This window comes from Hydra vulgaris, chromosome 09 (assembly GCF_038396675.1).
Source record: "Hydra vulgaris chromosome 09, alternate assembly HydraT2T_AEP".
NCBI lineage: Eukaryota > Metazoa > Cnidaria > Hydrozoa > Anthoathecata > Hydridae > Hydra > Hydra vulgaris.
This window is the reverse complement of record NC_088928.1, coordinates 5,314,660-5,330,970: the sequence shown is the minus strand read 5'-3', so window position 1 is coordinate 5,330,970 and position 16,311 is coordinate 5,314,660. Positions and strand designations below refer to the sequence as shown.

At 28.3% G+C, this 16,311-nt stretch overlaps 1 protein-coding gene across 2 annotated transcripts in view; it reads right to left on the bottom strand.

Moving 5' to 3' along the window:
* LOC101240980 (anaphase-promoting complex subunit 1) overlaps positions 1–16,113 on the bottom strand; it is a 141,471-nt gene extending 125,358 nt beyond the window's left edge. The window contains exons 1-4 of one of the 2 annotated variants that reach the window (XM_065804581.1): positions 15,977–16,113; positions 6,499–6,561; positions 6,225–6,366; positions 6,052–6,143 (exon numbers count right to left, since the gene is read on the bottom strand). In XM_065804581.1, coding sequence (XP_065660653.1) covers positions 6,052–6,143; positions 6,225–6,366; positions 6,499–6,561; positions 15,977–16,069 — 390 coding nt within the window. In that variant the 5' untranslated portion in view covers positions 16,070–16,113. The remainder of the gene's footprint in view (positions 1–6,051; positions 6,144–6,224; positions 6,367–6,498; positions 6,562–15,976) is intronic. The other variant, XM_065804582.1, reaches the window with a different exon arrangement.
* Between the last annotated feature and the right edge of the window lie 198 nt (positions 16,114–16,311).

Genomic DNA, 16,311 nt, shown 5'->3' with positions numbered 1-16,311 from the left:
CATTTACATTTGTAAGAATTCACCCATTTATCGTGAAACTAGGTTTGAATCCACAGACTATTCTTCTATGTGCTTTCGTTTAGCACCATTTCACTCTATTTCCTTTCTCTTTGTTCTATATCGCGCTCCTTTGTTCTATATCTCAAGACTGCACTCTTTTTGATGTTATTTCTGATCATATTGACAAAGCCCTCTCTCTTTATCCATCAGCTAATATAGTTGTTGTCGGTGACTTTAATGCTTACCACTCTGAATGGCTTGGCTCTAGTGTCAGTGACTCTGCAGGCATTAAAGCCCACAACTTTTGCCTTTCTCAATCCCTAACTCAAAAAGTCAACTTTCCAACTCGCTTTCCAGACAACCCGAATCATTTACCTTCTTTACTTGACTTATGTCTTGTTTCTGATCCTAGTCAGTGCTCAGTTTCTCCACATTCACCCTTAGGTGCTTCCAATCACAGTTTGATCTCTCAAAAACTAATATCTCATTCTTCTTCTTCACCTGAATCCCCCTATCATCATACCTCTTACAAATACCTTATAGCTCACTGGGACTCTTTCTGTGATTTTCTTCGTGATGGCCCTTGGGTAGAAATCTTTTGTCTTCCTGTCGACAAATGTGCTTCTTACATAACTTCGTGGATTCAGGCTGGCATGGAATCTTTTGTTCCCTTTCAACGATTCCAGGTCAAGCCTCACTCTTCTTCATGGTTTTCCTTACATTGTGCTGCTGCAATTGCCAATTGAAACCGTTATTTCCATATCTATCAGCTAAACAATTCTCCAGAAAACAGGCATTTGTTTATTACTGCTAGAAACCATTGTAAAAAGGTTTTGTCTAATGCAAAAGCCTGCTATTCTTAAGTCATGAAATCTCATATTTCATCACAAAAATTAGGCTCTCGTGACTTCTGGAGAATCTTTAATAGTATTAATAATAAGGACAAATCTGCTATTCCACCTCTCTTGTATGGTTCAGACTTTGTCACCTCACCTTAAGACAAAGCTGAATTGTTTGCTCAGAACTTTTCATCAATATCATCTCTTGATTCCAATAGTTGCGTTCTACTTAATATAGCTGTCAAACAGGTTGATCCATTGCTTGACATTCGTATCACTTCAGCTTCTGTATCTAAAGTAATTTCTTCCTTAGACTTTTCTACAGCTTGTGGTTCTGACAGCATACCTGTTGTAGTCTTGCAGAAGTGTTCTCTGGAGCTGTTGCTTATACTCTCAAAACTATTTAACAAGTGCTTATCAGAGTCTTGTTTTCCAGCCTGCTAGAAAGCGGCATCTGTTATCCCTATTTTCAAAAACTCTGGAGAGCGATCTGATTCGTCTAACTACTATCCCATTAGTCTTCTTCCTATCATAAGCAAGGTTTTTGAATCTTTAATTAGCAAACACTTAGTTTCTCATCTTGAATCTAATAACTTACTTTCTGACCATCAATATAGATTTCGAACTTCTCGTTCTACAGCTGATTTGCTAACAGTAATAACTGATAGGTTTTATTGTGCATTAGATAAAGGTGGAGAGGTTAAGGCCATCGCTCTTAACATTTCAAAAGCTTTTGATAAAGTTTGGCATGCTGGTCTTCTCCATAAGCTTTCTTCTTACGGTGTATCTGGCAATATCTTTAAGATTATTGGATCCTTCTTTTCCAATCGTAGTATAAAAGTTGTCAACGATGGACAGCACTCTTCTTCTTATTATGTAACTTCAGGGGTTCCTCAAGGTTCTATCCTTGGCCCTATACTCTTAATTTACATTAACGATCTTCCAGATATTCTCACATCTAAGGTGGCATTGTTTGCTGATGATACTACCATTTATTCTTGTCGTGAAAAGAAACCAACACTCTCTGATTGCTTGGAAGGGGCATTTGAGCTTGAAAAGGATCTCACTTCTGCTACAGCATGGGGCTCACAGTGGCTGGTGAACTTCAATACAGATAAAACTCAATTTTTTTCAGCCAATCCTTATCGCAATAATTTCGATCTCCCTATATTTATGAATGGTGATGTACTTGATGAGTCATCTACTCTTCATCCTCTAGAATTAACTCTTACTTCCAATCTTTCTTGGAAACCATATATCGAATCAGTTGCAAAATTAGCATCTGCTAGGGTTGCATCTCTTTATCGAGCTCGTTACTTTCTTACTTTGGATTCTATTCTCTATCTCTATAAATCTCAAATCCGGCCTTGTATGGAATACTGTTGCCATATCTGGGGCGGATCTTCTAATGATGCCCTTTCTCTTGTAAAACGCATTGTAAACATAGTTGGACCTGCTCTTGCAACCAATCTCCAACCATTATCACATCGTTGTAATGTTGCTTCTCTTTCTCTTTTCTACAAATACTATAATGGGCACTGCTCTAAAGAGCTAGCGTCTCTTGTGCCATCTACTAAAATTCATTTTCGTGTTGCTCGTCATTCAATTAAGTGTCATCCTTTTTCTGTGACTGTTCCTAAGTGCTCCAAAAACGCTTATTCGTCTAGCTTTTTTCCTCAAACATCAGTTCTTTGGAATTAGCTTCCTTCATCTTGCTTTCCTGATTTATATAATTTGCAATCCTTTAAGTCATCTGTCAATCGTTATCTTGCTCTACAATTTTCATCTTTTCTCTTCCAGTAACTTCCAACTTTAATTAGTGGCTGCTTGCAGCCTTGTTGGGAGCAAAGATATTTAAAAAAAAAATTACTCCTAATAATAGTAAATGAAGAATCAGCCAAAACGCTTGTTTCTTTAATAGTCCAAGTTCCTTTAATAGCCCATGTGTTTACAAAGTTTCTTTTTCATAGCAATTGATTACATATTATGAGCAACTTAAGATGTTTAAGAACTGTTACAACTCATTTCCCTTCCTGAGTTAGATTGCATCTAAAAATTTTCAATTAGTGGAAAAATCCTCTGCAAAAACTTTAAACATAAGTTATTGTTTTTTTTTTTAGTTCTGATTCACTCCCAACAAGGCTGCAAGCAACCACTATTTAGATGGGTATTCTAGAAAACCAAGAATAGAGTTATAGACCAAGGAAACAATCTACAGAAGAATTAAAAAGTTGTAGGTTGTATGAGTCAGGAAAACGTGAAGATAGGAGAGAGTTCCAAAGGGTTGAAGTGCATAGAAAAAAACTAAACGAATAAAAGTTTTTAGAGCATGCAGGGACAGATACAGTAAAAGAATGAGACTTTGCTGAATTAAAAGTCAAAGAAGGATGAGTTTTGGTTGATGGAACTAGAGTTAATAGCTCCTTTGAGCAGCGCCAATGATAATATTTGTAGTAAAGAGAATGCAACTTACAAAGATGATAGAGTGGGTCTAACTACATTTTTGTTAAAATGCTTTTTTAGACCTTGCCAAGAAGAGAAAGAGCATCGTCAGAAGAATTACAAGATAAAAAAATTTATAGAAATAATTGCAAGGTCATAACCACCTAAGGGCGAAAAAGGAGAAACTGAACACAAGCTAGGGTTAGAGACAAGACATAAATCAAGGAGTGAAGGTAAGTGATTAGGGTTGTCTGGAAAACATCATAAAGTTAACTATGTGAGTAAGAAACTGAGAAAGGCAGAAGTTATGAGCTTTAGTACCAGCAGGATCAGCGGTGTTAGAACCCATCCATTCAGTGTAATGAACATTAAAATCACTAATAACAACAATATTGGCATAAAAGTCAAGAGAAAGACTTTTTGATATAAAATAGTGCAGTCTTAAAAAGAAGGAGAATGATAAAGAACAAAGAGTTAAGGAGTTAAAGTGAAGAGACGCTAAGTAGAAGCACATAAAGTATGGTAAAAGGATTCAAACCTGATTTCTCGACCAATTAATGAATTGATATGTAAATATAACCCCTAGCCAAGTATGTGACTATTGGAGTCTTTGCAAATCAAAGGATAGTACCCATCAAAATGAGATCTGAATAAGGAACACCCAAATTTAAATTTAAAAAATTTAAAAGAGCAAGCAAGTTCTTTGTGAAACTAATTTTGTGAAACTAAAAAACGACCACAAATACCTGTGAAAGATATATTGAAACAGTTAGGTGGTTGGGATGGGTTTTTTATGTTTAGTATTTTTGGTTACTTTGAGCAAGATTTAAGCTTAAAAAAAATTTGACTAATACATAGATAGAGCAGGGCATTCCAAGCAATGAGCTTTGTTGTCTTAGTCCAATTAATTAACCCAAATTCACAACATAGGGCTCCATATGTGGTCTTGACAATGCGCATCAAGAGCATTAACAGGGATACAATCCACGCGCAATATGGATGTAATGCTGTAAAATATCAGATTATTAACACTGTTAATACTTTGACATTTCACAGCTGTTGATAGAATAAGTCTCTCTAAGAGCTATTATGAAATTCAAGAAACCTTACTACCAGTCGGCCTCAGAACCATTAAACTGAGTTTTAGAGCTGTACTTTCATTAACAAATAACAAGAGTTACATAGCCACTATCCAGAAGACACAAGCAAAAACCTGAGCAGATTTTAGCTTGTGTCTTCACAAGATCCACCGTTCATCGTCTGAGGCAGGAAAAAATGTAACCCAAAGAAAGAATTATTCTGCTTACCCATAAAGTCTTTGCCATAGAGGCCTTCTACAAGACAGTAGCTGGATATACTTAAATATATATTTTATATATTAAATGGACATACTTACAAGACAGTAGCTGGATTATACTTAAAGCAAATCCTGATAAGTTTTTTTTTAAATGAATGAGTCAGTCAGAATGAATAAAATATCATAGTAAACTAATAACTATCCCCACATTATGATTACAAAATCTTAATCAATTAATAATTGCTCCCACATTAAAATAATACAATAAAACAGTTTTAATGAACTGTTAGTTTTTATGAACATTAAAATTACACAGAGCTAATGAGTTAATAATCATCCACACATTAAGATTACAAAGCCTTAATAAGTTAATAATCAACTATACATTAGGATTACACAGCCTTAACAAGTTAATAATCATCCACACACTAGGATTAAACTTAATGAACTAATAATCATTTATATATGCTATCATATTTATTTAATTATGATATTAAAACTTGTTACTTCACCACAATTACTTAACTTTTTAAATGCGCCTTAACTTTTTAACTTCATTTTATTTGAAGCAATAATTAACTTGTTTAACTTTCTGGGATAAATAAATTATTAACATTAAATAGTTACCTTAAACATTATTATTAAGTAGTTACCTTAAATGTTATTATTAAATAGTTACCTTAAATGTTATTATTAAATAGTTACCTTAAATGTTATTATTAACAATTACCTTAAATGTTATTATTAAATAGTTACCTTAAATGTTATTATTAAATAGTTACCTTAAATGTTATTATTAACAATTACCTTAAATGTTATTATTAAATAGTTACCTTAAATGTTATTATTAAATAGTTACCTTAAATGTTATTATTAACAATTACCTTAAATGTTATTATTAAATAGTTACCTTAAATGTTATTATTAAATAGTTACCTTAAATGTTATTATTAAATAGTTACCTTAAATGTTATTATTAACAATTACCTTAAATGTTATTATTAAATAGTTACCTTAAATGTTATTATTAAATAGTTACCTTAAATGTTATTATTAACAATTACCTTAAATGTTATTATTAAATAGTTACCTTAAATGTTATTATTAAATAGTTACCTTAAATGTTATTATTAACAATTACCTTAAATGTTATTATTAAATAGTTACCTTAAATGTTATTATTAAATAGTTACCTTAAATGTTATTATTAAATAGTTACCTTAAATGTTATTATTAACAATTACCTTAAATGTTATTATTAAATAGTTACCTTAAATGTTATTATTAAATAGTTACCTTAAATGTTATTATTAACAATTACCTTAAATGTTATTATTAAATAGTTACCTTAAATGTTATTATTAAATAGTTACCTTAAATGTTATTATTAACAATTACCTTAAATGTTATTATTAACAATTACCTTAAATGTTATTATTAACAATTACCTTAAATGTTATTATTAACAATTACCTTAAATGGCAGGGGAGTATAGTAAGCAGTACCTGTGTCAGTAAACACACTAAGGTACCCTTTCTCTAATATGCACAAACAGTCATTAAGCTCTAAATAAACAATACTTTGAATTAAATGTATATACATTCTTTACCTTCCATTAAAATAAAGCATAAAATTAAAACACTGACCTTGAGAGTCATCTACCATTTGAAACTTGGTATAAACAACATCTTTTATATCAGTTTCAACTGTGAAGCATTTACTAAGCAAATATGTATTATGATATACATCAAGAACACTTACGACCACTGTTCTGCCCTTCCAGTATACCTACAATAATAAATATAACATACTTGGATAACTGTAGACATAATAACATTAAAAATCAACTTTCTAAATTCTTGTTTTTAATACTTTAATAACAATTTCAGCAAAACAAAAAAAACGAAAATTAATTTTAACCTCTTCTTCTGTGTATTCATTGTTGCCATTTCTTTTTTTAATATGAATAAAGCAACCTTCATTCTAAGCAGTTATTACAATTTTTTTATAGAAATAATATTATAAACATCACTTATAATTATTTTATACAATAATAGTAGCACTGTATTAAAATGATTAACAACGCCAATTTTTTAATTGTTAAATAGTTTGATATTTAAAAGTAACATTAAGCTTCAAATAAAACCACTTACCAGTTTGGGTTTATTGTGATTGGGTTTGAAAAAGTATTGAACCCAAGAAAACCAAATTAAAAAATTATTGAACTAAATAAATTTAAAGTTTTGCTTAGTTTCTATATGGGGGTAAATACATTGAGAATTTAAGTTTTATAACTTACTATATGTCAGGACCCATAAAATAAGGGTATTTGTTAGTCTATTCCACACCAACCATTTCTATACTTATTCCTTACTTCCATATTTTTTAGTAAGCAAGAGAAAAATAATTGTATATATATACATATTATATGTATATATATATATATATATATATATATATATATATATATATGATATATATGATATATATACATATATATACATATATGTGTATATATATATATATATATATGTATATATGTATATATATATAGATATATATTTATATATCTATATATATATCTATATATATCTATATATATCTATATATATCTATATATATATATATATATATATATATATATATATATATATATATATATATATATATATATATATATATATATATATATATATATATAATATATATATATATATATATATATATATATATATATATATATACATATATTTTTTTTTATTTTAGGTGCCCCAAGAAGTCCTAACGGTCTTGTCACAGAGCACCGCGGAAGTGCATTTTTAACCAGGAAGTTCACGCCTCCTTCCTTTCCGTGACGCGAAAATATGTTCAGAGCTCGTTTCGAACCTGGATCTCCTGCTTATAAAGCAAGCGTTCAAACCACTGCGCCACAGCCGCACATATATATATATATATATATATATATATATATATATATATATATATATATATATATATATATATATATATATACAGAGGTGCATTTGCCATGAGGAAAATATATATATATGTATAAGTTAATGGTAATTGTTCAATACTTAATAACTTCTTCATGTAAAATTGTAAATTGATATAAAAAAAAAATGGGGACAAGCTTATTAATTTATTTATTTTTATCAAGTTTCTATCAAGTTTTTATCAATTTTCAGACCATCCGCAGCTAAATAGGACCTCGCCCTATTAATCAACTTTGAAGAAAATAAAATTTTGAATGTAAAATCTTTTTTCTTATAAGTAAAAATGTTGACTCTTTAATGTGTTAAACAGATTTAACTAATTACTTCAGCACATTAATAACATAAGTATCTCTATCTTAACATATGCACAACAAATTCTGTATCGCTGTTTTAATGTTTTAAGAAATTTTACCCTTTTTTAAAATTCTCTTTTTTTTGTTTGTTATAATATATATCTTTATATTTATGTATATATTTACAGAGCTTTAAAAATATTTTGTATTTTAAAAATGTTTTGTATTTTAGAAAATTGGCAAAGATTCAAAAAATATATATATGCAAGCAAAAAGGATTTGAACCCCTATGATGGACTTCAGAAGCGTAGCAAGCTAACCACTTAGGCCACTAAGGCATACTATATTTAAAAAATATTTAAAAAACGAAAGACTTTAACGATACAAGCATTATAATAGTAACTTGTAGGGTATAACTTTATGAAACGACAAATAAATGATACAAATCAAAATTAAGGAGATATTGCCAAGATGCAATTTTAAAGTAAAAGTAAAAGTATAAAATTTAAAATAATTTTCAACATTAAATAATTTGAAGTTAGACATAAGTTAGACATTTGCATACACTTTTGTTCACATTTTCTAATAAAAAAGGTGCAGCAACTCTTTTTTGCTATTAACTCGGGTGTAATAGATCCCATGAGTTCTGTGCATACATGCACAAATGAGCATTAATAAGTTGCTCATTATTATATATGATGTTCAACTGAGATGAACACTGAAAACAATTTTTTATAAAAAAGTTAGTTTTTTAAGACACATAACTTCACTTTTGATAAAAATAAAATTTAATGAAGTGCAGGCATTACTATGATGACATAATCCGCTTTTAAAAATATTAGTAGAGTTTGTTTTAACGATATTACCAGGTTCCTATCCGCTAGTTCATACTTGCATTCCAATGGTTAATAACTCATTGACATTGACAATTAAAACACGCTACATTTTGTGTTAAGTATCTTCCGTAATGATACCCCTCTTGTACAAAATGATTTTTTTGAGTCTGCCAAGTATTTATTTTATTCTACCTGCTGCAGCTTCTACTTGATGCTTGAAGTTGTACGATGTAAGGTATTTGATATCTTGAAATTGTACGATGTTAGGACCTTTAAGTCATGTTCAATAATAGTTGTTCCAAGTTCTCTTTGAGTGTCTTCAATCCCAGGCATTGAGTAAAAGCATGATAACTTACTTGAATTTGTCAAAGTTGAAAAACTTTTATGAGCCACTTCTTAGAAGTGGACTGCATGATATAATTGTAGTTTTATTGCATTACCTTCTGCAAAGATATTTATATGATGTGCGATGTTTTCTAGAAGGTTAATTACTTATATGAGGAACTCAGCTTATCACATATTGACTTGCTATTATTGATGACCAATCACTTTTTAGTTTTTTAACCACTCAGTTATCCACTCAAAGAATGCACCATATCCTGCAATGATATGGTGTATGCTTTAAACTTTAGAAGACGTTGATGTAGTACTATGTCAAAAGTTTTTAAAGTCAGCATAAATTATGTATTTTGCGTAACTATGAAACAGTGATTTCATTAAGATGCCAACAGCCACTTATTGTAACTAGTTGTACTAACTTAATGGAATTTGCTTCTTTTTTTTCAAAATAAATGTAACACTTGCATTTATTTTAGAAAAAAAATGTCTCATGGCTATATTTTGCACTTTTCAAAAAAAAAAAAATTTCTACGTCCACTATCAACTTAAACATAACTTTTTTAGTTAATCTTATTTGGTCTTCACACTATATTGATTGCATTTTGTAAACTATACTCTTGTGGGTTTTGCAGTTTTTTATGTTTAATGCAATGGGATTTAAAATCCAAGTAATAACATAAACTCATATAAATTGCGGCATGTATGATATTGAAGTGATATAACAAAATAGTCCAAGGTTTCATTGATTAAAACTTTCTTGAGTTTTATTTAACAAATAAAGTTTCCTTAATCAAAATTATAAAGTTTTTTTACTTAATCAGCGATAAAATCAATGTGTTTATGAAATAGTTTTTAAGCGCAATTTAAAAATAAATATACATTCATAAGCCTCCAAAATAATACTTTATTTTGTAATTTTTAAATAAAACTTTAAAATAAAAAAACATCATAAAAGTTGCTTTTGTATAATTTATTATTTGTAGACTATCACTTAGCTCTGGCAATTTAAATTCTATTATAAGTTTTGAATGAACTGTCACTATAGAGATGAAAATAATTTTTAATTGATTTCTGTTGATTTTATTAGATATTTTTTTAAGAGAAACGAGCTGTTTCAATTAAGGAATCAATTAGTTAAATATTTTTACTTAGCTGTAAACTGTGTCATAGTTAACATGATAGTTGTTTGTATCAAATGACCTTTCCCACAAGTTATCCTTCTCAAGTGTACTTCATGTAGTTCATCAAGGTGTTAGCCATGCTGATGGCACTGCATATGATGTGGAATTTCTAATTGATTTAAATTTCACAAAAGTTCAAAAAATCAAAGTAAAAAAAACCTATATACAGCTAAGATTTAAAGTGTTAAAGTGTAAAATGATGAAAGTGTAAACATGTATAGTTAGTACATGTTATTTTAATAATAATCTAACTATTGTATTATCATTATCCACAAATAGTTTGCTAAAAAAGTGTGTTAAACATGTTACCTTATAAAGTATTTAGTTATAAAACTTTAAAGTATTTTATTTTAACCTTTAGATTTTGATTAATGAAAGTTTTTTAAGGATACATTGTTTGTTTTTGTTGATGCATAAAACATTGAAAATAAAAATAAAACAAAAAAACAGCCAAAAAGAGAAAATGTGTAGTAAAAATTAACCAATTATTGACCTGGCCATAAATGGCACCACACCCAAAGACATTTCCAAGATACTAAACAACATTTAAAAATTGTCTACACTGTGATTAAACATTTTCAAATGACTAGCCCTGTTAAAAGGAAGCTTGGCAATAGTTTAAAGTGCTCAGTTCAAACTCCTCAATTGATCAAGGCTGTCAAGTGCCAAATTTCTCGGAATCCAGTAAGGTTAATGACTAAAGAGCTTTCAGTGAGTGAGTACATCATCAGAAATGTGGTCAAAAAGGATCTTAAGGCAAAGTTAAAAGCCAGGATTAAGAAACACCTGGTTTCCTGAGTATTAAAGGAAAAAGATTTGAAAGATCAAAGAAACTTCTGAGCTTTTTAAAGAAGAAACCAACGACCATCCTCTTCTCAGATGAGAAATTGTTTAAAGTTGTCTGTGTCAAATAGTAGAACCAATTGTTTAATTAGTCATCAACTAGTCTAAGCTTAATCTCAGAGCATGTAAAGTATACATTTATGACCAAAAATCCGGCTTCAGTTATGATGTTTGGTCTGGTTTCATTTGATGGTATGAAAATGCCTCCAGTTTTCATCAAATCAGGTAAGAAAGTCAACACCGATGAGTACATTCAATTCCTGGAGAACCATGTCAAGCTCTTGATTGATACCTACTACTCTCCAGACAACAATGCGGTGTTACAGCAAGATAGAGCAGCACTACACACATCCCATTAGGCCCAGAGGTGGCTCCAGGAGAACCTGCCAAAATACTGGTCAAAAGTGTTATGGCTACCTGGATCTCCAGATTTGTCATTTTTTGACAATTCAATTTGGGCGTATGTAGAGTCAAGGGCTTGCTAACATCCCCACAACAGTGTGACCTCCCTGAAGGCTGCCAAAAAGGAGTGAAACAAGATGCCCAAGGACTATATTCAAACCACCTGTTCCAAGTTTAGGAGTCATCTTGAAGCTGTGATTGATGCTGAGGGAGGACATATTGAATAAAAATGTAGTAAATGTCCTTCTGAACCTTTTTAAAAAACAAAAAATTTAGCTTCAAGTTTTCATTTTATATTAATTTTGGTCAAAAAATAACTTTTTTACAAATTTGCAATCGCATACAATAAAACATTTTATTAAATAAAATTAATATTTAAAATTAATACATAATGAAATTTGTCACTTAAATTTATTGCGCCCTCATGTGGTAAGCGAATCCCCCTTGCCCACCAAACTTTTGTTATTACTTACTTATAATAATTCAAAAATAACATATTGCAACAAAAGTTCTGCCAACTAACATTCAATTTGACTAAAATAGACAAGCCAAACAAGTTACTGATTAACTGATTAACTATCAAGCTATTGGTTTGAGTAAGTTTTTTTACTTACTGCTAACAATGTTTTAAGGCACACAACATTTGATGCAATTTTATAACAAATTTACACAATAAAACTTATTTAATGATAAAAATATTATTATAAAACAGAATGAGCATCGTTTATAAAAAAATATAGTATTAAAAATTTAATACTATTAAGCATACCTTTCTTTTTTATATTTATTATACAATAAAGAAAATAAGTACACACTTATTAAAAAAATAATATTTAAACTTTTTGGAAAAACCAAATTTAAAAGCAACTTATGCAATTAAAATAGATCAAAATATAAAAATCATTAACTTAAAGTTTAATTGCAAACAAATTTGGCTTTCTTGTTTTCTTTATGTCATTTCACACAAATACGAGGCCAATTATAAATATAAAAAAGCTTTAGGAGACTGTTTAGAATAAAACAAGTTAAAAAATTATCAATTTTGGATAATGCCCTGGCCACCTATGCAGTCAGGCTCATTAGTGATTATTAAGTTCAGTGTACTTGATATTTTTATGTTCAGTTTTCATTTTCAGTTTTCATTTTCAGATGTTCTTTTTGTATATTGTTTTTCTATTTTCAGACTCTTTAAGAGCAACTTTATGGAAAATTTAGGAAAAAAATATAAATTTTTAAAATTGAAAATTATTTAATACTGTTACTATTCATATTAAAAGCAAATTTTCGCAAACTTTTTTATAAAAATATTCATTGGTTTTTAGATATTAGACTTTAAAGTTTGACAAACCCACCAGGACTATTGACCAAATGGTGGCGAAAGCCTTTTTAAACATGAAATAGAACAAATTATACACTTTTAAAACAACATCTCCCACCGATCCTTGTACATTGTCACAATTTATCAATAACTCCTAAAAACTATTTTTCTTATGGGTATTTTTTTATTTTTTGGTCTTTACTGAATGAATTTCCTAGATAATTATAAAATTTATAATATCAAAAAAAACTATAAAATACCAAAGGTTTAGGATGAAAATGAAGATTGAAATAAACAAAAAATCAATTTTTGCATACTTTTGAGGCATGATATTTAGACAAGGAATCTGCCTACCATATATATTTTTACTTTTTTTTAGGTCTTTTACCTAGCAATTATATAATAATATAATGAAATCATCATGGGAAAGTATGAGCATTGTTCTAATTTTAAGTTTGAAAATGAGCTTGACACCATTTGGTCAATAATTTCAAACTTTGAAGTCCAATATCTAGAAAACAATATTTTAAAGAGAATAACTTATGAGCTCTGCCTGATTTTTACAGATGGGGGCTTTCAATTAAAAAAAAAATATTAATGTTAAATCTATGTTATTTTTTTTTTACTATTGCAATACCTAGGGTATTGCTACCTTTTTAATATAGTAGATGAAAGGCAGATACTCATTTTTGAAAATAAACTTTTACTATAAAGCCAGAATTATAGCCATTATGAGGTCACAAAAATTGGGCTAATTAACTATTAGCCCAATTTTTGTGTATACCCATTTATCATAAGCATTTATCATAATTTATTATAATTTATCATATGCATGTTTGCATTTTTAGGTACTATACAAGATAAAGATTTATGATAATTAAAATAAAAAATTATGAAATACTAGAAGCTTTAGATAAAAATGAAGATCAAAAATGAAAAAAAAAATTAATTCTTGGATACTTTTGAAGAATGATATTTTGACAAGCCGAATTGTTTACTTCATTTATTTTATTATTTTTAGTTCTAAACTAGCCAATAAAAACAATAAGGGAAAATACCCATTAAAAAATATATAGTTTGTTATATTTTCATACATAAAAATGCTTTTGACACCATTTAGTCATTATTCCTGAAAAATTTGTCAAAATTTTAAATCCAAAATTTAAAGAAACTATGAAAAAAAATTTTAATTTTTTGTAAATTTACTTTCTACTATGAATAGCATCAACATACTAAAAATAAAGCAAATTTGAAGAGGGTAACTTTTTTGTTGAAGAAGGTAACCTAGACTCTGCCTGATTCTTGATTTCTATTGATAAATAGAAATGTAATTGCAAAATACTCTCTGAAGGCCTACTAATCAGCCTACAATCAATTGATTTTTTGTGTACTGAGTGTACTGAGACATGTCATCAGTTCTGGCGTAATTTGATAGTTTATCTAATTATTTAGAATCTATATGCAATCCTAATAGCATTTGGGGAAGGTGAACCTCTTTAGCTGTGGTAAAGGCAACAAACCTAAGAGAAGGAAAGTACTGATATAAAACTCCCCATTTAACAGTGGGTAAAACAGGAAAAAAGTTTGAAAACTTTGGAAATTCCTTGAAAACTTTGGAAATTCCTTAAAAACTTTGGTTATAGTATCCCAATAAAAATATTCTGTGCTGGTCTGCAAAAAAACGTTAGTGCTAGGAAGGGCATATAGTTTTACAAAATGTTTTCAAATTCAATAATGTCATATTTAAATAAAAAATATATTTAAAAAACAGCACTATGGAAGCCCATCTAAACCATGCAAGTATAACTATGAACATTAAACTTTAAAAAAATTGTTTATAACCATTTTTATCTACAAAATACTGTGGTTTGTTGCATTTATTATTTCTTATTAATTTCTATTATAACTTGTTTCTCTGCGCAGCGGCCTAGCTCGCAGAGAAACAAGTAGCCTCCTCGTCTGTAGTGGCATTAAGTAGCCTCCTCGTCTGTAGTGGCATTCTTGGCCTTAGGGAGGTAAATAAACATTTAAAAAAAAAACTGGATATGTAATCTTGTTGTTATGGCAAGAACTATAATTACACAGTGATTTTTTTTTCCCCTTCTTTTTTATAAATACTGTCAAATATGTTTTTTAATGCTTACTTTTAAATGTAAAATTTGTCAAAATTTGTCAAAATTTTAAGTCTGTATATGTTTTAAATGTATATTTTAAGTCTGTCAAATATGATACAAATAAACTCTATATGTTTATATTAGTCATAATATTTACAACAACTAGAGTTACCCAATATTATTTTATCTCGTATAATAATATCAAACTGTGGTATGGTTGACATATATACTTATTATTATAAAATATTATTATACTTATTATACTATGGTATTATCTTTATTTTTATTATGTTATGATATCTGAATTATCTGTCAAATTAACTAAACCATTTTTTGATTAAATTCACAAATTCAGTATTTTGCATATAAAGTAATAATTCGGAAATTCTATTTCTATTTACATAATAATGCTGAACCAAAAAGAATATTAAAAAAAAGACCCAAAAAGTACCCTATATTTTTCTATGAAATACTAAAATAAAGCTTGTTTTTATTTAAATGGTTGATACTTTAGGCTTACTCAGCCTAAAGAAATAAAACACTTTTATCTTTTTAAATTTTACCTTTTATTTATATCTTTTTCGTTTAAGCTTGTTTTATATTTTCGTGTTTTGATAACTTTATAAAGGATTTATCATAATTCTTATTTGGTTTTCTTAATTAAATAGATAGATTTAAGTTTGATTGAGTTAAAACAGTTTTAACATTAAATACTTTAGTAAATAATTCTACTATTAATATTTTTAGTGATACATTAGAAGAATTGCTATCCAAAGTTTAAAAGCTCCTCTTCTGCACAATTAAATTGGGTTTTATATAAGGTTTTCCTCCTTGGTAGGTTGATTTCATTACTATTAAAAGGTTTTAACTGTCAGATGTAAAGCAGTATAACAACATGCCATATTGTAAAGTAGGAATATACAGTATGGATAATGGTGCAATTTTTTCTTCTTGTATTACTGATGAATTATGATAATATATAAATACAAACAGTCAAAACAATCTAGGTTGTTAAATACTGTTTTACAATATTGATAAAAATTTTATTTCAAACAAACATTTAACTTTAATCTTACATTTGCATTCTCAGCTGCAGCTGCATCTGGATGTGTTGCTACAATACTTCTCCCAAAAAAGGTTACATTATGGATAGACTTCACCTCAATCATTTTGTAATTATTTTTAAATTAAAGTCTTGATAATAAACAATATTATCAAAAAATTTAAATATATATATTTAAATATATATATATATATATATATATATATATATATATATATATATATATATATATTTATATATATATATATATATATATATATATATATATATATATATATATATATATATATATATATATATATATATACATATATATATACAGGGCTCGAATTAACGTAAAAAAATCTA